The sequence below is a fragment of the Ursus maritimus genome, unplaced genomic scaffold (assembly GCF_017311325.1).
Source record: "Ursus maritimus isolate PB19 unplaced genomic scaffold, ASM1731132v1 scaffold_26, whole genome shotgun sequence".
Taxonomy (NCBI): Eukaryota; Metazoa; Chordata; class Mammalia; order Carnivora; family Ursidae; genus Ursus; species Ursus maritimus.
Genome location: NW_024425119.1, coordinates 9,863,603 through 9,886,875, shown reverse-complemented (window position 1 = coordinate 9,886,875; position 23,273 = coordinate 9,863,603). Strand labels below are relative to the sequence as shown.

The window sequence follows — 23,273 nt, the reverse complement described above, 5'->3', positions numbered from 1 at the left end:
TACACACACAAATTATGTTATAATATTATATATTATGTTATATATATATATATGTTATACATTATATATCATGGCAAAATGAAGAGAGAAGGCTTTAGAGTTGGCTTGACATTTGAATGTTTATTTGGTTCTTTTCTAGTTACATTAACTTACTCAAACATTTGGAGGGTAAGAACTTTATCTTATTCTGATTATTCAGCACCTAACTAAAACCTTGAAACAGAAAATTCTCAAAACACTATATGCAGAAATCAGTTCATCATGATTCCAGCTTCTTTTTTTTTGTTTTTTGTTTTTGTTTTTTTAATAATATTTATTTTTTTATATTAGTCACCATACAGTACATCCCCAGTTCTTGATGCAATGTTCCATGATTCATTATTTGCATATAACACCCAGTGCACCATGCAATATGTGCCCTCCTTACTACCTGTCACCAGTCTATCCCATTCCCCCACCCCCCTCCCCTCTGAAGCCCTCAGTTTGTTTCCCAGAGTCCACAGTATCTCATGGTTCATTCCCTCTTCTGTTTACCCCCCCTTCATTCTTTCCTTTCTTCTCCTAACGATCTTCCTATTTCTTATGTTCTACTGGGTATTTACCCCAAAGATACAGACGTAGTGAAGAGAAGGGCCATATGCACCCCAATGTTCATAGCTGCATTGTCCACAATAGCTAAATCATGGAAGGAGCTGAGATGCTCTTCAACAGATGACTGGATTAAGAAGATGTGGTCCATATATGCAATGGAATATTACTCAGCCATCAGAAAGAACGATTACACAACATTTGCAGCAACATGGACGGGACTGGAGGAGATTATGCTAAGTGAAATAAGTCAAGCAGAGAAAGACAATTATCATATGGTTTCACTCATTTATGGAACATAAGAAATAGGATTCCAGCTTCTTTGGCACTGAATATTGGTGAAGTAGAACAAATGTTTTACTAACTCATACTCCAATATTTTGTTGTCATGTATGGTGAGTTTTACTTCCCTAGCTTGGATGTCCTTTCTTGTCTATGAGCATTTCATTTCTGCAAGGTAAAGGTAAGCTTACCTTTCTTACCCTAGTCCATGAGGCCTAATTTGTATTCATGTCTCTAGGTCTGTTTGTCAATTGTTAAATTTTATGCACTGTTTCTGGGAGGATGTCAATATAGACTATTAGAGTCAGGAGCTCCATTCTTCAAAGTAGAAGCCAAATAAATTGGATAAACTATGGACTGCTTGACCATTAAGTGGTTTTCCTTACAGACAACAGAATTGAATTTATCCATCATCCCCATGAATCAAGTTAATTTTACAGACTGCAAACCATAGGAGTAAAAGTAAAACTGATTCATCAGAATGAGTAGAGATACTCTTTAACTTATTTTTTTATTTGACAATTTCTTACTTTTTTCAATATTTGCAGTAATTTCAAAATGTCCCCAAACTATGGAATGTTCAGGCGAATGGATTGGAGTAAGAAAGAAGTGTTTCTATTTTTCCAGGGATACCAAAAATTGGACAGCCAGTAAAAGATTTTGCAGTTCACAGGGATCAGAACTTGCTCATATTGATACACAAGAGGATATGGTAAGAAAAGGGGAAAGTTCTTAATCATTTCAGAGCTTAAGTTTGCACAAAGAATAAAAATGAAAAAAGTGAATATGATACTATGTCAGACAGTGTTCTAAGGACTATAACTATAAAAATTCGTGTAATCTTCAACCAGTGCCTATGAAGTGCATATGAAAATATCCTATTTTAAAGATGAACACAGTGAGGCACAGAGATATTATGTAACATAGCCATTGTCACACAGCCAGGACTTGTTGAACTGGGATTTGAACCTAGTCAAATTAGCTGGTGATGCTATGTCCTTAATAACAATGTATGCTGTTTATATAGCTAAATGTCTTTATTTGATGTTTTTAGATTATTAAATAGATTGTTTTTAACACCTCTACATTTTTATTCTGCCAAGAATAGCCTGGAAAAATTAAAACCAAAAACCAGATATGGCTCTTAGAATTTAGGTTGAGGATCTGAGGGAAATAGCAGTTTGAAGAGCATGAGACCATGAACAGAAGTGAAAGAGGGCAAAGGAAAGGGACTTGGGCTACAGGAATACCGGGTAAGGAAAGAGGTTTGTTCCTAGTAAGAAAGCTGACTAATAGGTTTGTGGTCCAAACCTGTATGTAGCAAGGAGCGAAGAGAAGAGAAATGAAATCCATCACTCAATATATTTTCTTGCAATTAATCATAATCATCCAGAAGTTAGTTTGATTTTTGATTATATGAGAAAACATACAGCAGCAATAACATTCTTATTCTGGTATCTACTCAAAGGACAGTTGACCCTTGAACAACACAGGTTTGAACTGTTAGGTCCACTTACATGCAGATTGTTTTCAGTAATCATAGTACAGCACTGTAAGTGTATTTTCTCTTCCATATGATTTTCTGAATAACATTTTGTTTTCTCTAGTTTACTTTATTGTAAGAAAGCAGTATATAATATATATAACATACAAAATATGTGTTAATTGTTTATATTAGCATTAAGGCATTCTGTCAACAGTAAGCTATTAGTAGTCAAATTTGGGAGGAATCAAGATTTATGCTTGGGGTTTCAACTGCATGGCAGCATTGTTCAAGGATCAAATGTAGCTTATGACCAAGTTTTCCCATTTTAACAGTACTTATACTTTCTATTAAACCCTTTCCCCTGGAATCCTTCCTCTGTGATTTTTAAGAGAGGACCTGTGCGCAAAACAAACTAGAAGCATTAGGTCTCTGTCATCCTTACAGAACATTCTGTCTCAGTTCCCATAGAATGCTCAGCTCCTGATTTTGTCATCCAAACACATGTAACATCATATCAGTTTATAGTCTTTGTCATTCATTCTGTGACTAAAACATACTGATGGTCTAGTTTGAAGGAAATTAATTCAGATGTTTTCCTCACCAGTTTCTCATTTGAGAGATAGAAATTATCCCAAAAGATACTTCAAGAGAGTGCAGCTCAGTGAATTGCAATGACTTGATGAAAGTCACTCTATTGCTTACAGATATTTAAGAAGTGAAAGAACAAAGTGAAAATCTTTCTGATAAACAACCTAAATACCCCTACTTGTTGCTAAAGAAGCATTAGGGCATGCAGATTAGAATGAAAATCATAAAAGATGGGAAGATTGGGTGAGAAACATGTTCAGCAATGTGCTCTAAAATATGAAGTAATGGATATTGCCCTGATTTTTGTGAAAGGAGTTTTTGAGGAGACATACAGGAACTTTTATGCACTGGATTGGATTGAACAGGAAACAAGGAGAGTCTTGGACATGGACACATGCCACCACATTCGGTCCTTGGTGACTTTCAGATTTAGTAGGAAAGGTTTTATTCTGGTGTATAAACATTTTAAATAATTTAGAGTTGTATTATTATAAAGAAATCTTTCTATTTTCTATGGGCAATTACCTTTCTTAGTTTTCACCCTGTGACATGTGCCTTTTCACATTGAAACATACCTTAGAGCAACCTATCTTCCTTCTACTTTAAGTGACACACAGTGAAATTTTTCTTTTTGTGTTTTAGTTTTGTTTCTTATTTCATTTTATTTTTATTGCCAAAGCCTTGCTAATAAACACTTCTTTTGCTAATTCAGATTCAAGTTTTTTTGCAATTTCCAAGCTAAAACATATGTATTACTTGCACTTTCTTTTTTAAAATATTTTATTTATTTATTTATCTGACAGAGAGTACAAGCGGGGGCAGGGGGCGGCAGAGGGAGAGAGAGAAGCAGGCTCCCCATGGAGGAGAGAGCCCAATGTGGGGCTTGATCCCAGGACCCTGGGATCATGACCATGAGCCAAAGGCAGATGCTTAAGAAACTAAGCCACCCAGGCATCCCTACTTGCACCTTTTTTTAAACTAGTTATATTTATACAAGATCTCTTTGTTTAAAGAATAAGTGACCACATATTTATCTTTAACTTTCCATAAGTCCATCATAAACAATATTATTTATTTATGTAACTGTTACTAGTGAATGTTGTTTTCTCACTTACGTACTATTACACTTGGAAACAACTGCTGTGTGACTTTTCTTTTTTATCTATGTACTCCTGCCTTAATATTTCGTTAAGTGCTAGATAAACAGAGGGAACCAATTAAACAAATATTAAAATATGTGAGATAAGACAAATTACACTTACTGCAAAAGAAGAAAAAATCAACAGAGTAAATTAATAAAAACAATATTGCAATTAGTCTCTTTGGTTTCTATCTCAGTAGGTTTCAAATGCATCAAATGAATATAAATCTTATTCCTTAATTTCAAAAAGGAACATTGGCTAAAAATATGCCAGAAAACTGCTTTAAAGAAAGTCTAGAGATTTTTCAATTTAGCAAACATAGTCTCTCCTGATAAATGGATGGAAATAGATATAGATAGATAAATGTCGATAGATATTGACTTACATGTATATTCATGGTTTACCCGTGTCCATTTATACCTATAGCTGCCTTTCTATTTATTGTTCTAAATAATTTACAGATTATACTAATAATTACAATAATTATACTAATAATTATAATAATTATATAGCTACATTCAGTCTTCTATTCCTTTGATGTACCAGATATTTTTGTGTAGCATATGGTGATGAGTGAGTATGGAGCTCAATGTTTTGTGTAAAGTTTCAGATCACATGAATCTTAATTTTATTTTTGATTACAGCTTTAAGTGGTTCCCAAACTAATTCTAATGGCTCTTTTCAGGTTTGAAATTAGTGGGAATGGATCCTTTGCTTTTCTGAATGCTGACGGAGTCCATAGTTCTAGGGGATTTATTGTTATCAACTGGATTTGCAGCAAACTTAAATTTTAATAGAGCAAAAAGCTGGAAAATAATCATCACATGTCAGAGATAGAGAGAAGGCTTAGGTGGGCAACAGTTACTTTTCACTTGTTATGCCACTGAATACCAAATTTTGCAAATTTTAAAAAAGGAGCTAAAAATTGTTGAATGAATGAACCTCATCAATTCAAGACACACAACTGCCCATTATAAGCACAAGTCAGGAAACTTCTACTAAAGAGAACCAAATGAAGTAATGACAATTAGATGACCTGTGACTGCAAAGATGACTTTAAGCAAATTTAAAGAGATCTATATCGGTAGGCCCGCCAACATTTACTTAGCTTAAAAGTTAGAGAAATATATGTGTTCTGTATGCGTAAATATTACAAAATACTAACAATAATAACTTTGGCTTAAAGAAATGTTACAAGAGAATCACCTATGAAAAGACATTCACTTCAATAACATCCTAAAAACAAGGAAAAACCCACCAATAAGGATCCTAACTCTATCGATAAAAATTGCTGATAAATGATCAGAATTATACATTGAATTATAAAGATTACTCAAAACAATCTACAGATTCAGTGCAATCTTCATCAAAATACCAGTGACATTTTTCACAGGATTAGAACCAAGAATCTTAAAATTTGTGTGGAATCACAAAAGACTCCAAATAGCGAAAGCAATCTTGAGGAAGAACAAAGCTGGAGGCATCACACTCCCTGATTTCAAACTATTCTACCAAGCTGTAGTAATCAAAACAATATGGTACTGGCACAAAAACAGACACATAAGTCAATGGAATAGAATAGAGAGCACAGAAATAAAACCCACACTTATATGGTCAGTTAATCTATTACAAAGGAGGTACGAATATACAATGGGGAAAAGACAGTCATTTCAATAAATAGTGTTGGAAAAATTGGACAGCTACATGCCAAAGAATGAAAATGGACCACTATCTTACACCATATACAGAAGTAAATTCAAACTGGATTAAAGACTTAACTATAAGACCTGAAATCATAAAACTCTTAGAAGAAAACATTCGGTAAGCTCTTTGACATCAGAATTTTTTTTTAACTAGTCTCCTCAGGCAAGGGCAACAAAAGCTAAAATAAACAAATGAGATTATTCAAACTAAAGAGCTTTGCACAGTGAAGAAAACCATCAGCAAAATGAAAAGATAACTTGGAATTTATAAAAAACTAATAAAAAATGAGCATTAAAAATGGGCAGAAGGCTTGAATAGACTTTTTTCGAAACGCAGGTGGCCAAGTGGCACATGACAAAATGCTCAACATCACTAATCATTAGAGAACTGCAACTTGAAACCACAAAGAGATCATCTCCTATCTGTCAGATTGACTATTATCAAAAAGATAAGAAATAAAATGAGAGTGATGTTGGTGAAGATACAGAGAAAAAAGAATCCTTGTACACTGTTGGTGGGAAGGTAACTTGGTGCAGCCACTATGGAATGCAGTATGGAGGTTCCCCCCAATATAAAAATAGAACTACCATAAAACTCAACAATTCTATTTTGGTGTACTTTCCCAAAGAAAAGAAAAACACAATTCAAAGAGATATTCATACCCCTATATTAATTGCAGTATTTACGATAGCCAAGATATGGAAGGAATCTAAGTGTCCATCAATAAATGAATCAATAAAAATGTGGTATATATATATACAATGGAGTATTACTCAGCCATATAAGAGAATGAAATCTTGCCATTTGCAACAACATGGATGGACCAGGAGGGTATTATGCTAAGTGGAATAAGTCAGACAGAGAAAGACAAATGCCGCATGATTTCGATTATATATGGAACAAAAAAAATAGAAAGAAAACAAATAAACAAAAAAAACCAGAAACAGACTTATAGATACAGGAAACAAACTATTGGCTGTCAAATGGGGGAGGTATTAAGGGGAAGTGAGGTAGATGAAAGAGATTAAGAGGTACAAACTTCCAATGATAAAATAAATACGTCAAGGGGATGTAATGTACAGTATAGGGAATACAGTAACTAATATTGTAATAACTTTGCATGGTGACAGATGGTAACTAGACTCACGGGGATAGTTTTGTAATGTATAAAAATGTGAAATAACTATGATATACACCTGAAACTAATGGGATACTGTATCAATTATACTTCAATTTAAAATATTACAAAGCTTAGACAGTGGAATATAAACTAGAATAATTATATCAGAAGTAACCAAACAATAGATAATTGAAAAAAAATTAATTTCCCAAGTAAGGACAAGAAAATAGGATGTGCTTATGACATATCCCTGGGTGCAGTCGTAAAATTCTAATTCTCCAGGGCACTCAAAAAAATATATCAAAACCACCTACATTACATTAGCTTGAGTTTAAATTCTTGCCTAGGTAACTATGAATTATTATGAGTAACTAGGTAACTATAAATTACTCATAATCTATGAGTGCAGGAAAGAAGTGAGTGTAGGCGAAAGAGAAAACAGTAGGGTGGAGAAGCTGGGAGGAAAAGAGAGTATCTATATTACAAACACATAGGAACATGTCCTTCTTGCATATCTTTAATGGAGGCTTATTTTCCTAATTAGATACAGTTGAAACTTTCTGATAAATGAAAAGGAAATTCTTGCAAGTTGACTAGTCAATGTTTACCCTGGCACTATATGGGAACGAAAATGACTTAGCAAATGTCAGCATGTAATCAAGTATGGGCAATTATACCCATGCATGATGTTATCAAAAAAAACATGAAAATAATGCATTTTAGAATGCCATTGTGTATTACAGTTGGATGTATTAAGTTCTGGCTAAGTCCAAGTTTTATTTGATTCATAATACAGGTTTTATTTTTAGTGTTGTTTCATGGTTATAAACTGATTTTGTAAATTGCTTAGTAATTTAGAGTAATGCACTCTTTTTTTCTTTGATTCACAGTTATTAGGGTATAAATTCCTGATGGCTTATAATTTATTATGGTCAATTTGGAGGAGTTAAGTAATGACCTTACTTATATAGTGGACACAAACTGTTACATTTATTTTGAAATACAAATGTGTTTTAAATGCATTAGAGGAAAATAAGAAACTTCACATTGTATAGAACTTCAGTTAGAAAACTAAGGGAGTGGGGGGAGCCTGAGTGGCACAGCGGTTAAGCGTTTGCCTTCGGCTCAGGGTGTGATCCCGGCATTCTGGGATCGAGCCCCACATCAGGCTCCTCTGCTATGAGCCTGCTTCTTCCTCTCCCACTCCCCCTGCTTGTGTTCCCTCTCTCGCTGGCTGTCTCTATCTCTGTCGAATAAATAAATTAAAAAAAAATCTTTAAAAAAAAAAAGAAAACTAAGGGAGTGGGATCATTCTTAATATAATAATTTTAAATATAAATGATATATAAATTTGATTAAAGGGAAATAAATTTGGGATCACATCAAATTACTCAAATAGACATCTCATACTTACAACATCTGAGTACTTAATACTAGTTGAAAGTTTGATTTCTTTTTGATAAAAATTGAAGACAATTACCTTGGGGTAAAAGCCCACCATGAAGAAAAAAATGTTATATCTATGCGCCTCGGCTATTACTTCACCAGATGCTCAGGAGTTAGAACCCAAGAAATAAGACACACAGAGAGAATAAGGTAAGGTAATTTAGAAGATTAAATTTAATTATTTTTTAGACATTGAAATAATAGAAAAGTGTGTTTTTTTGTTTAAAAATAAGTTATATTTCCTCATTTTGAAGTATTATTTCTATATGGAATATTTGAAAATGTTATATTTGTATTGTTAAAAAAGAGACAACAGGCCCAAAATAGTAAGCCCATGTCACCAAACCAAAACTTAATACCTAATCTAATTGCAGTTTTAATCTCCCCAGAAATATAATTTTAACTGGTTGAGAATTTTCTGGTCAACACTAATGACATAATCCACCTGATTGACCCCTTTTGTGTGCCAAAGAAAGGTGACCTTGCCCAAAATAATCTTTTGTCGTTGTTGGTTTGTCTTGTTTTGTTTGTTTTGTTCTATATGACTTCCTTGTTTCAGCCCTATCGTTCCTTTTCTGGAGCTCGCTGGCGCTCCTTTTTACTTGCTAGGTGGGAATGCTGCCCAGTTCCATGAGTCATTGAATAAAGCCAATTAGATCTTCAAATTTATTTGTTTGAATTTTGTTTTTTAATAATATAGAAAATAAATAAATTTACATTCCAATTAAAAAAAAAGATAGGCACTGTTAACAGCCACAAGAATTTATTCCAAGTCTTTATTTAAATGCACAGATTTGCTTTTGTTGTTCAGACAACGTCTCTTTGGCAAATGCCATTAAATCTGGAGTTACAGTCTTCAGAATATACCTGATTTCCTGTTATGACTGCACAGCTCTTGTGATCCGTTTGTCCCATCACGAGAAAACTAGGAGATCAAATGTAGACGTTAGAGCATTTATTTTAAATTAATGATTATGGTTCTTAAAGTTTCCTCCAGCCAAACGTATATAGGTAATTCTTCAGTAGCCAAAATGTTGCAGAGGTTTTAGAATAGACTCTTCTTTTATTGCCAGTAATTGTATTTGGGCACTCTTGTTTTGCTTGCCCTCCACACCCTCCCCCTGGGATGTCTTTCTTATTTGAGCAACATTGCCACAGAAGCTCCGGCTTGATGACTAGAAGCATCACTGTCTCTTCCTTCTCTCTCCACCCTCGAATTGCATGTATCAACAAGTTCTGGTATTCTGCCTCTGGATTGGTCCTTATGTCCATTCACTCCCAGCCCAGGCTGCTACTGCCTCTCCCTTATCTTTGGTTACAGCCTTCTGACTGAACTTCAATTTCAATTTCATTTTCCATCTATTCATTCTCCACACAGCAAAATAATTTTCTATAAAAGGTAATTAAATATTAAAATGTAAGTTTTTCTCTCTGTTTAAAATTTTTTAGAGACGAAGAGTGGGAGGGGCAGAGGGGGAGGGAGAGAGACAATCTTAAGCAGACTCCATGCCCAGTGCAGAGCCTGATGAGGGGCATGGGGACACACTCACCCTCACAACCCTGAGATTATGACCTGAGCCAAAAGTAAGAGTCAGACACTCAACCGACTGAACCATCCAGGAGCCCCTAAAATATGAGTTTTTAGTAAAGACTGCATGGTAATAGAGATACCAGTAGGAGTTGAAAAGCCTAACTCAGGAGGACAATTTTTATTTATGTTAAAGTAAAAAGCTTTTAGATGTTTAAATTCTTCATTAACTTCAACAGTATGATGAGGAAAATATGTGAAGAGAATATTTTTGGAGAGAGCTATCACCTTAACTATTCTTTCCAGTTGCTGACTACTATTTAACAATAAAAACCAAACACTATTATAACCATTTGCATATCATTTCTCCTTAAATAATCAAATGAAAGTTTTTTGAAAGAGAGATGCTGCCCTAACAATATGTTGGTTTCCAAAGGGGGAGGGAGAGAAAGGCCTAGGTGTTCCTTACTAATTTGTGTCTAAGATTGCTGTCCAAGCAGGGACAAAGAATGAATACCACTTCACACTATAGTTTCATGTGCATGAGAGATGATAACATATGGAGAATGGAAGCATCTCGAAGTAGATAAATATCGAGACTGAAATGGACTATGACTCCAAGGCCTTTGCTTTAAAACTGCCACAGGCCAGGTGCTCTAGTGATGTGTAAAGAAAACAACGGTACAGAGGAGAACGTGTAAATGTATGTGACACTTAAGAATTTTAAAACACCCTCGGGGGCACCTGGGTGGCGCAGTCGTTAAGCGTCTGCCTTCGGCTCAGGGCGTGATCCCAGCGTTCTGGGATCGAGCCCCACATCAGGCTCCTCCGCTGGGAGCCTGCTTCTTCCTCTCCCACTCCCCTGCTGTGTTCCTTCTCTCGCTGGCTGTCTCTGTCAAATAAATAAATAAAATCTTAAAAAAAAAAAAAGAATTTTAAAACACCCTTATATGAATTACCTTATGTTGTTCACAGAAGAACATTGTGAGGGAAGCTTCATTATTCTTTTCATACAGATAAAGAAATTGATATCAAAAGTTTAGAATATTCTTCTTTTTAAAGATTTATTTATTTATTTATTTATTTATTTATTTGAGAGAGAGTGAGAGAGGTGGGTGGGGCAGAGGGAGAAGGTGAGGGAAAGAATCTCAAGCAGACTCCCCAGTGAGCACTGAGCCCAACACTGGGCTCCATCTCACAACTCCAATATCATGACCTGAGGTGAAATCAAGAGTTGGATGCTTAACTGGCTGAACCACCCAGGTGCCCCAAGTTTAGGAGAATATTCTAAGGGCAAAATTTCAAACTCGTTTTCTGATTTCAGCTCGAGAGGTGTTTTTATACATTGCAGACGCTTTTATTTATAGGGGAATTTTATCTTTGCATTTTCTATGTAGAATATAGTTGCCGATGGGACGCCTGGGTGGCACAGTCATTAAGCGTCTGCCTTCGGCTCAGGGCGTGATCCCGGCATTATGGGATCGGGCCCCACATCAGGCTTCTCCGCTGGGAGCCTGCTTCTTCCTCTCCCACTCTCCCTGCTTGTGTTCCCTCTCTCACTGGCTGTCTCTCTCTGTCAAATAAATAAATAAAATCTTGAAAAAAAAAGAATATAGTTGCTGAAAATTATTTTAAGTGAGATTTAAGTGGGCTTAAAAATTATAAAGTCATTATCATTTCTTGACCATTAAAATTTCCAGATGTCATAGTGAGCACTTTCTAGACCTACTTCTCATCTTTAGTGCATGTTAAAAGAAGAAGGAGAGGAAACAAAGAAGAAAGAGAAAATTCTGAAAAAGAAAGATAGGAAAGGAAAAGGAGGGGGCAAAGGAAGAAAAGAAAGGAGGAAGAATGATAAAAAAAACTGGAAATCATGGAAGCTTATTAAAAATACCTTTCTATCAATAAAACCACATTATTGCTGCCATTCTTCCACCTCAAATAATTACTTACTCATTTTGTTCCACAAAAAGGTGTTTATTTATCCACATCCATTGTTTTCCTGGAGATGTAATATACAGTCCAATCCAACCAGGATTTCCAGGTTTAAAGTCTTCTGTATGAACTCCTATCAAGGAAATGGTGTAGTCATTTACTAATTTATTCAAAAAATTCCATGCCCTCTATAGAATAAGGCACTATGCCAGGCATCGATGGAATGGTAAATAATCATTTCTTTCATAAAGAATACGTTTTTTTTTTAAAAATAAACAACAGTAATTATATTATGGCTAACGAATGTTCTAAACCACCCACACTTCTTAGAATTGCACCTAGCAATTCTTCCTTGGGTACTTAGATCCTGTATTTGATTCCTCACCAGCTCGTTCAAAGTTTGGATCACTGGTAAATGTGCCTGTAGATTTGCACAATCATGTTGACTCTCATTCCAAGTTTTAGAAGAAATTGAAAACCTGTAGCATTTCCCTTGGTTCAGCAGCCAGTCTTCTGGGCACAAAAAAATATTTCCTAAAGGAAAATGTAAGAAAAAAGATTAGACTTTACAGTCAATAAAGTGTGAATAGACCATATGTTATTAAAAGGCTACTCTAAGAGCAGAACAAGAATGAGATTAATTTATTAATCTGTATATTTCTGGAATGGAGGCAGGATTTTGAGTGAGGGTTGGGGAGAAAAAAAGCATATGAATTCCGACCCTCATAATTAGAAGAAAAAAATATTTAATATTTTTGATTATTTATAACTAACACAAGTAAGAGCCTATTGCTTAAACCTCTCTATCTGGCCTAATTCCTTTTCTTGGGGTTGTCCTTACAACCTGTACTTTGTTTCTGTGAGATTACTTACCATTAGCATTACTTACATGATTTCTCATAGGATACTTTGATCCTCCTGTGTTTTCATTCATACTCTCTCCTTACACTTGAATAGCCTTCCCTTCCTTCTTCTTCATCTAAATTAGACTTATATTTTACTGTTCAGCTGTACTTCCATCTCAAAAACAACGTCTTTAACCAGTCATAATTTCTGCTGGCTCTAGACTCATAACATTTAGGTGCCATTTAGCAAAGAGTGTATTGTCCATGTCCCAGTCATTTGCGAGCATCTCCTTGTCTTTTACCCGACTGGGAGGTTGTCAATGTGACTGTCATATTCATCTTTGAATTTCCTATCACATAGCACTTTGATATGTTATTTAATTATTAAATAATTGAATTAAATATCCATAAGTTAAGGCATGTTATATTTTTTAGTGCTAATCTTTTAGTCTGTTATATATGAGCCTAAATTTTTGTAAAAATCTATTTTAGGAAATTGAATTTATATGTCCAGCTAAGATGGGAAATAAAAGTAATATCAGTACATATGACTTGAAGAGGACTATCAAGGAATAATTTCCATACAAACTCCATATATATTCTTAACTCACTAATACATTCTGTGCCAGGAAAGCATTGCCAATCTTGAATAATTATAATTTTGCAAAATATTGGTAGACTCAGAATAAGTCTATTCTCAGTTCTAACAGTGCATAGTAGCATGTTAAAAAGTATAAGATGACCTCAAATATACCTCCCAATTTATGATTGAAAGGAGCTTTCTATTTATTATTATTTTTGAGAAGGAGTCATTTGGACTAAGTAACTACATTATGTGGCTATTATGAAGTATAGTTGCAGAGTTGCAAAACACCCTAAAAATGCCCTAAATGATTAGTGTAATATATTGAAATATCCAAAAGAATGATGCAAAAGGTGGATACTAATTGTCCAAAAGAGTTATTATTGTGAACTCAGGTTCAGGTGCCATCTTTTAAAATAAGAAGAAATATCCTGGGGGATGAGAATGGAATGAAATATTTATTGAGCAACGCTTTATACCAATTCCTGTCTCAGACGCTTTACATCATAACAACAACAAACACATAGAGCCACTACAGTGGGTGAGTTTCTAGGCACCTAACATACTTAGTTTTTAAAACTACTTTATAAGATAGAGGAACATGTTAAATGACACCATGGACATCTGAGCAGAAAAATCCAGAATGTGAGAAATTACACACAACCATGATCCATTCTTTTTTTCTGACGAATAAATGGCAAAGAAGAAATAAAAGGAGGTAAAGAGGACCTACAGGTTAAGATACTCAAGAGACATTTTAACCAAATGCCAGTTGTGGTCTTTGTTATGATTCTGATTCTAACAAATCTTTTGGAAGAAAAAAAGACATTTTAATGCTGACTGGATAGTAGACGATCTTAAGAAGTTATTGATGACTTTATTTTAGGAGCTGTGGTGGACAGAATAAAACATTCTTAGAGAAATTTTAAAATCTCCCAAGATTCCTGCCCCATAGTGTACCTGGTGTGTGGAATTCCCTTTCTTTTGGTGTGAGTCAGACCTGTGAATATGACAGACCAGCCCTCCCGTGATTAAGTTATATGGTGTGGCAAGATGAAAAGATTTTGAAGACTAGGGAAGGGTCTGCAGGCCATCAATTTTGAACGAATGAAGAGATTATCCCAGGTAGGTCTGATTTAATCAGATATAAGATTTTAAGAACAGGCCTGGGCCTTTTCTAAAGAGAAAGATAATTCCTATTTTCTTTTAAGAATTGGGCCTTCAGATCTTGAGAGGATGTACAGAGAGGATGGCAAGGAAATGCAGGGGTCCTATATGAAACTAGAGTCGCCCTGGATGACAGCCAGCAAGAAACCAGTGACTTCAGTCCTACAGCTATAAGTAACTGAATTGTACCAACCACCACATGAGCCTGCAAGAGGAACCTCAGCTCCAGAAAGGTGTGTGATCTTGTCAACACCTAAATTATAGCCAATGATACCCTGAATAGAAGACCGAGTTAAGCTGTGCCCATACTCCCAACAATAATAATTATTATCTTAAACTGCTAAGCATGTGGTGATTTGTTACACATCCAGAGAAAAGTAGCACAGATGTATAATGGTATTGTGTTTGTGTTAAGCAAAAGAGCCCTTAACTGTTTTTTTAATTACATACGGATATATTAAAATACTAAATGGCATGATAACTTTTTTTCCTTATAATAATATTTTTTTATTATATTATGTTAGTTACCGTACAGTACATCCCTGGTTTTTGATGTAAAGTTCCATGATTCATTAGTTGCGTATAACACCCAGTGCACCATGCAATACGTGCCCTCCTTACTACCCATCACCAGCCTATCCCATTCCCCCACCCCCCTCCCCTCTGAAGCCCTCAGTTTGTTTCTCAGAATCCATATCTGATCATTGCTTTAATGTAATCTGGTTTGGAGGAGTGACGATGGGAGAGACATAAATAATATTGATTATATACTGACAAATGTTGAGGCTGTTTGAAATGTACATGGACATTTATTATACAAGTCTCTACTTTTATTTTATTATCTAATGTGCATGACGGGCTGGCAAGCTGGAGACCCAGGGAAGAGGTGATACTGCAGCTCCTGTCCAAAAGCAGTCTGGAGGCCCAATTCCCTCTTCCTTTGGGGAACCTCAGTATTTTTTTTCTCTAAAGGCTTTCAGCTAATTGGGCAAGGCCCACCCACAGTATGGAAGGTAATCTGCTTAACTCAGAATCTACTGATATAAATGCTAATCTCCTCTAAAAAGTAATTTTACAGCAACATCTAGGCCAGTATTTGCTCCAATATCTGAGCGCTGTGTGTGGCCTAGCCAAGTTGACACTAAAATTAACACCACCATTGATTTAATCTACAGTAAATATTCTATCATGTGGGTATTATATCCCCACTTGAAAATTTAGAAAATTCCCGTTTAATCTGCCTAAATTCATGTGACCAGTTGGGGAATCTCTTCATTCAAACATAGAGCAGCATGTTAAGACAAGACATTACCTGCTAGATGGCTGATATTTACTTTCTGGGAGAAATCTGGTTTTTTTATCTGTAGTCAGTGCAAAAAGAAAATAATAATGAGAAACATTTGAAAATGAGTAGCAATCTAGGTATGTTAGAATAAAAACTTGCACAAAACAAAGACAGTCAAATAAAAATTCAAAGTCTCTCTCTTATACTCTGCTTCTACTCTTCTCTTTCCCCAAAATTAGCCACTTTTTACCATATCCACTTTTACTCGTTTAGGTGCTGATCACAATTCTAAATAATGTGTACTTTCTTAAACTTCATGCGCATTACTTTTTTTGTATATTGTTTTCTTTTTCCCAATGATCTTTTAAATTACTGTTATTTCTTTTTGGTCCAGACCCACCCCCCCAAAAAAAATCTCCTTTTTACCATATCAAGTTCCTTTAGCATCTTATAGCATTATTTATAGGTTGTTTCCATATAGACTGAATTCATTGCTGCCCAGGGACCTAGAACAGCTGATAACCTGAAATGTCTTTTCATTACATTCTTGTGCTAGCTTCACTCTATCTAAAATCAGCACACACACACACCTGCCCTATTTGTTCCAAAAGTATGCATGGAAAAATTATATTGCTTGATTACTCTTGTTTTAAACTTGTTTAAAAATAAATAAAAAATAAATACACAAACTTGTTTAGATTTGCTCATAAAGTTGAAGGCATTACTAAAGTGGTGTCCTTTTATGTACATTGAAAAATCTGAGGTCAATTTGTTTCTCTTTGGGGAGAAAACTTAAGATCAAATCTTTACCCCTGGTGTCCTGAAATATGATGCAGATCTCTCTCTCTCATTATCTTATCTATCTATCATCTATCTATCTATTTATCTATCATCTACCTATTCATATCTATCCATCCATCTATCATCTATCTATATCTATTTGCATATCCTACTCTGAATTTGGTAGGTTCTTAAAAGCTGGAAACTCATGGTTTGGCATTTGTTTTTTTTCTCCTCAAAATTACGTTTTATTCACATCTACTTTTCTCCCTGTTCTCTTCCTCTAGGAATTTATTAGGGAGACATTATCTTTTCTGGATGGACAATATTTTGTATTTTTGTCTCAGATTTCTTATATTTATATTTATTGATTTTTTTTTTACTGATATTTTTCTCTACACTCTGGGATATTTTGTTAGCTACTATGAATTTTTAGATAGAAAACACACTGGAAATAGCCAAGCTACGCTGTAATCCACTACACTACTCCCCCTCCCACTCCAGAATCAAAGTAAGGGGGACATGTCTATCGCACCAACCACCACTCTCTAAGTGAGGAGCCCAAGCTTGTTCTAGTTATGTATCTCCTTGTTTTCCAAGGATTTGTTTTTGGTTTTGTTTTTTGATTTTGGCATGATATAGTGGCAAATGCTACTGTGTGAGTGGAGTAAGAGGTTGTCAAGACAACAATCTAAAAGAGCATTCCTTAGAAAGTCTTCCAGCTAATTACATTTTTTTTAGACTTCTGTTTATAATCTATACTCTCCTCTCTGACAAGGGTCCTGCCTGGGTTTTGCCATGAGGAACAGGTTCGTCTCCACTGGGCTGTTGCTGTGCTTTCTCTACACTGCGATTCTCTCCATTGATTAATCCAACAGCATTATTCCCTCTGCTTCTCATTTCTTTTCTAATATTCTACCCTTTCCATGCTCTGTGCTCATATTAATTTATTCAATTTTGATATCTTTTACTGGTCTAACCCAGAATCTTGGGAGAGAGCAGATGTAAATATTTATGGTCAATACTTTGTTTTGAACTAGAAGCCATGGAAAATATTTTTAAACTGGTCAAAGTGTAAGTGCAAACTTAATAGAAACACAAATATTGAAACTGTTACTAATTTGTTAAAATAATATCACTAGGAAAAAATATTGTCCCTACTAATATTTTACCAATGTGTCAAATTTTACTGATTTCTTCTCAGTAGGGTCCTTCTCTAAAGCAATGATTAGACACCAATTACATATTTTATCACTTATGTATTACAGAAAAGAGAACTGAGTCAAACAAGAGGTCAATGGTAGCCTGTACATACTATATTTAGTGCCTAACAAGAAGCCATTTGTCCTGAATTTTAAGAACTTAAAAAAAAAGCAGTAATAATTATTACAGTATGTACAACTTCCTAGAATTGTTGGTTAACAGACAATAATGCTTACTTAGGTGGACTCATGAAAACAAATATTAGTCACCTAATATTGACTGTTAAATAGGTGGAGAATTTCATAGTATTGGAATTTGATTTCAAGTAAAATTTGAACATATTTGAAGGATATGATTAGTTGACAACTTCCCAGCCAAAGTGCTGTGCAAAGTACAGAACAATTACATTAAGTAGAACATTTATTTTGTCTTAGAAATATTTGGTATTTTCCCCTGTTGTATTGGGGAAAACACAAAAACAAACTTAACTGCCCAATACAAAAATAGGCCCTCTACTTCCTTGTCTCCCTCAGAGAATTTGCCTTGGGCCTCACTTATATTTAGACATCTCATCCAAGACCACCCGAGTTTATGCTTCCATGTCAGTATTACATATAAAACAGAACCCACGTTAGCCCTACATTTTTTTTTAAGATTTTATTTATTTATTTGACAGAGAGAGACAGCCAGCGAGAGAGGGAACACAAGCAGGGGGAGTGGGAGAGGAAGTAGCAGGCTCCCAGCGGAGGAGCCCCATGTGGGGCTCGATCCCAGAACGCCGAGATCAGGCCCTGAGCCGAAGGCAGACGCTTAACGACTGAGCCATCCAGGCGCCCCTAGCCCTACATTTTTAAGAATGACCATTTCAAGAGAAATACAGAATTATAGAAATCCATGAATTGGTCTAGTTGTTTCGAAAAGAACAACTATAGATTATACACATTAAATATCCCTTCAGGGAAAAAAAATGGCACAGAAGTATATTTAAAATAGTTTTCAAACAGGTCCTTTGTCTTTTTTAACCATCGCATTAGTACATTTAAATCATTATCTCTGAAAATAATACCAATGAACACATACTCTTTTTGTAAAAATATATCACTAATGTTTTATAAAATAAGTCAACTAACTTTTCAGTGGAGGCTCTTCATAAGAAAAGATGCTGAATAAATGTCAATTTTATATTTGATTGTTTCTTAATTTTTCTTAAATTTAAAATAATTTTGAATATGACATATATGGCTGATCAGTTTAATTTACCAATTTGGGGCTACAATGTGGAGTTTATCTTGATATTAAGAAGAATTAAAAATCAGGGCACCTGGGTGGCTCAGTTGGCTAGGCATCCAACTCTTGATTTTGGCTCAGGTTGTGATCTCAGAATCGTGAGATCAAGACCTCATAAGGCTCCCACTCAGCCGGCAGTCTGCTTGAGATTCTCTTTCTCTCTCTCCCTTTGTTCCTCCCCCTGACTTGAGCACAAGCTCTCTCTCTCTGAAATAAATAAATCTTTGAAAAAAAGAAGAATTAAAAATCAATATTTATGTTCTAAAAGTGCAAAAGTAAATAAAAACTCCATGCTCACCCCAAAAGTTCAGGGAAATCAGTGTGATCATGAAAATAAGGATCCCAATACAGCTGCATACTAGCATAAGATGATAATCTCGTGGATACAGGGAGAAATCTGAAATATTGAGAGTTTTTTGGTGAATTTTAGAGCTCACTTGATTATTTATATCATATGCATTTATATTAATATATAAAATATAATAGAAACACATTTTATATTGCCTATATACAATACTATATATTATATAATATGAACATATTATGTATTGCATAAATTATAGGTAGAATGATTCTATGCAGAATAATTCTAGATATATACAATGTTATTGTAAATGGAATTGTTTTTCTCAATTTTAATTTTGGATTGTTCATTGCCAAGTGCATATTTGTTATATGTATTATTTATTTTAATGACCCACCATTAGAAGTAAAAGAAGGAAAAAACATTTATTGAAGTTCTATCATGTACCAATCACTATACTGGTAATATTCATGTTATTTCACTTTTATATATGATATATTGTATTTTCCTGGCTTGACTTTTTGGACAGGAATCACTGTCAATCTAAGCATCATAGATCTCTGATTAATGGTGCTTTTATAGAAGTTATGCCATAGTACTCTCTTGGATCAGAGCTGGCAGGAATGATCTCTTCACAGGGGAGGAAACAGGGAGCATCCAAACACCATGAACAGGGATATACATATATTATTTTTCTCTTTCAATTTTATATATTTGCTTCCACATCTGAGCACTTTTGAATAAGTTGGATATATACACTNNTTCTACAAACAAAATGAACACAGACATCCTTTTCCATGCAGATGCCATAGGAACACTATCTCAATCTAGCCATTCTAGCTAATTTGTCATCTTAGTGGCCAAAGAGAAAGTTGAATAATCTGATACTCAGAAAATTATTCCCCTGTTTTTATTAGCTTATAAATAAGCAAGCACTTAATATCATAACCTTGGTTATGGATTTCACAAATAATTTATCTTCTAAGTCATAATAAAAGTGCTGTTTCTCAAATCTGGGTAATATGTGTATGTTTTACTTTCATTTTTATGGACTTCATGCATCTGATTATACGTATAGCACACTTGTAGAATATATCCTGTATGTAGTAAAACTTTTGAAATTTACTAACCAATTGTCTGTATTACAGAATAAATCCAAAATAAGTTTTTTTTTTCTTGCCTATAGGTATTCTTTTTGCTTACTCAAAAGTAAAAAGACCTCCACTTAGCTGAAAATCCTCAAAATACGTTTCTGCAATTTTATGAGGGACACCAACTCTAGGCATACAGATCGGCAGTTTACTGGTTCCATATTTGCTAGAAAGGGAAATTTCAAACGCATTCCAAAATAAGATTGTAGCTATAAATTAAAAATCAATATTTTTAAAATATAAATCAAAATATACATACATATATAAAGCCAGGTGAACAGAGAATATAGTTAATTTTAACTCTTTAAAATATTCAAAGATGATAATCTTCTTAAGAGAGTAATGCAATTTTATCCTGGAGTCGGAATGAGGGGAGATAATATGCCTACCTTTAGACCTCTGCCTGGATTTGAAAAGATTCTTATAATCCAACACCATATAGCCGTCTTCATTTTCCATCTCCTAAAATGTTTTCATGTGATATTACCCAGAAAATAGTATAGAGAAAATGGAGAATAGTTTTAGCCTTAGATATTTCTACTGGGCACAATGTACCAGAAGCTGAAAGGAAGTCCAAAAATACCCCAAATTTACTCAGATATGGGTGGTTAGAACCACACCGGATGTGTTGGTAAAATACAGGTGGATAGCCATGTTAATTTCTGGTTAAAGTTCTGTATCCTCAAGGTAAAGGTGGCTCTATTATTCCATTTTTCAACAGTTCTTTATTGTGCACTTACCATGTACCAGACAGTTGTCTGCAGTGTATTAAGAACATAATAGTGAAAAAGATAAAAATACTTTCTGCTCTCATGTCCTTTATATTCTAGTAAAAGAAAAAAAATGAAATAAACCAAATAAATACCAAACAAATGAGAGAACAATGTCTAGCTAGTTAAGAATAAAAATTTTAAATTAAAAAAATTAAAGTACCCATTTTGCTCTTTGGGGACATATCTGGCTAATAGAGTCTAGAGAAAAATGCCTGTATGAGGCAAAACAGGAAAATAATAGATCAGTAAGTCTCAAATTGGTGGGAACAAGAGTCATTATGAATAAAGTAACTTTTCAAGAATGTTTTTTCAGAAAATTCCCGGCAGAGAGATTTTTTTTTCCTTCTGTAAGTGTGATAGTTAATTTTATGTGTCAGCTTGCCTGGGCTACAGAGTGCCCAAATATTTGGTCAAACATTTCAATTGTTTTTGTGAAGATGGTTTTGGATAAAGTTCATATTTAAAGTAGTGGACTTTGAGGAAAGCAGATCGCTCTCCATGATGTAGGTGGAACTCATCTAATCAGTTGAAGGCCTGACTAGAACAAAAAGACTGGCCTCATAAGAGACTCTAAACTCTAGGAAACAAACTAGGGTTGCTGGAGAGGAGAGGGATGGGGAGATGGGGTAACTGGGTGATGGACATTAAGGAGGGCACGTGATGTAACTTGCACTGGGTGTTATATGCAACGGATGAATCACTGAACTCTACCTCTGAAACTAATAATACATTATGTGTTAAATAACTGAATTTAAATAAAATTAAAAAGAGAGAGAGAGACTAGCTTCCTCTGAGCAAGAATTTCCCAGCAGTCCATTGTGTTTTCCTGCTTCATTTGCAATATGGGCTTTTCTTGGTTCTACAGACTTTTAAAAAACTGATGGGGTGCCTGGGTGGCTCAGTCAGTGAAGCATCTGCCTTCAACTCACTTTGTGATCCCAGGGTCCTGCTCAGTAGGGAGTCTGCTTCTCTCTCTCCCCCTGCCCCTCCACCCCGTTCGTGTTTTCTCTCTTTTGCTCACTCTCTTAAATAAATAAAATCTTAAAAAAATAAAAATAAACTCAAAGTGAAATATCAGCTTTCCAGGGGATCAAAATTGCCAGTCCATTCTGCAGATTTTTTATTTGCTAGCCTCTATAATCTCATAAACCAATTCCTTATAATAAATCTATCATCTATCATCTAGCTAGCTAGCTATCATCTATCATCTCTATCATCTATCTATATCTATCACCTATTATCTATCTATCATCTATCTATCATCTATCATCTATCTATCATCTATCAGCTGTCATCATCATCTTATTCTGTTTCTCGGAGAACTCTGACTTACACAGTAGATTTGGAGTATGGTCCAGTAATCTTCACTTTAAGAATCACCACCAAATGACGTATATACACGTACTTGGACCCTACAGCACTTTAAAAAACAGTGCTTAGTAAGGAGTTTTAAATATACTTGATGTATGTTCAATTAATGTGTTTTAACAATGAATCCCACATATTGGGAGTATTATTTTTTTTAAGTTTAAATTAAAACCTTTCATATAGTAGTGGCCAAAATAATGTCTATATTTTTAAATCCTCTGATCTTGTCTAAGATCATCTAATCTGCTGATTTGCCCCCCTGTTTTTCTCTGTACAAGTTTGACATGTAGTCACCCTTGTTTCAGGGGCCTCATAATAAAGCAAATGTCATTCTCCTCCAGTCTCAGCCCACACTAACCTGCTGAGGTCATTTAAAGAAAAACCTGCTCATTCAAATCATCTACGATTTCCCAGATCCTAATTGCAATACATATATTTCTGCCTTTAACTTATAGGAAACTCAGAAATATTAACCTTTTGAAAAAAAGTTTCCCTTCTTTTTGAAACAGTCTTCACCTCAATTTTGTGATACCACATTCCTTTGATATTTCTTTATCCTCTCTGATGGCTTCTTTTTTCAAGCAGATTCATCTTCCTTTCACTATCTATTTAATGTTAGATTTCTTACAATCCTAAATAATTTCCTTTCTTCATTCCACTTTCTTCTCAAGAAACTTTTATTCATAATCACGGCCTAATTTAGTACCC

The 23,273-nt window shown here is 34.7% G+C and overlaps 2 protein-coding genes across 2 annotated transcripts; one reads left to right on the top strand and one right to left on the bottom strand.

Annotated features, from left to right (window-relative positions):
* The first annotated feature begins 1,441 nt into the window (after positions 1 to 1,441).
* Positions 1,442 to 4,880, top strand: CLEC2A (C-type lectin domain family 2 member A). The gene is made up of 3 exons (XM_008697507.1): positions 1,442 to 1,582; positions 3,257 to 3,360; positions 4,772 to 4,880. The coding sequence occupies exons 1-3, from the start codon at positions 1,442 to 1,444 to the stop codon at positions 4,878 to 4,880; spliced, it is 354 nt and encodes a 117-aa protein (XP_008695729.1).
* A 4,161-nt stretch (positions 4,881 to 9,041) lies between these two features.
* Positions 9,042 to 20,905, bottom strand: KLRF2 (killer cell lectin like receptor F2). Its single transcript, XM_008697474.2, is given in 7 exon segments — positions 9,042 to 9,281; positions 11,838 to 11,934; positions 11,937 to 11,952; positions 12,205 to 12,353; positions 15,727 to 15,775; positions 19,257 to 19,366; positions 20,814 to 20,905. Coding segments are annotated over 7 exon segments (609 nt in total). The 5' UTR covers positions 20,884 to 20,905; the 3' UTR covers positions 9,042 to 9,163.
* Positions 20,906 to 23,273: the final 2,368 nt, after the last annotated feature.

Excerpts from the sequence above, each read along its gene's own strand:
- CLEC2A (XM_008697507.1), top strand. The coding sequence starts at position 1,442 with ATGGAATGTTCAGGCGAATGGATTGGAGTAAGAAAGAAGTGTTTCTAT. Across the intron at positions 1,583-3,256 it reads TTGATACACAAGAGGATATG|GAGTTTTTGAGGAGACATAC; the intron begins GTAAGAAAAGGG and ends TTTTTGTGAAAG. Across the intron at positions 3,361-4,771 it reads GCCACCACATTCGGTCCTTG|GTTTGAAATTAGTGGGAATG; the intron begins GTGACTTTCAGA and ends GGCTCTTTTCAG.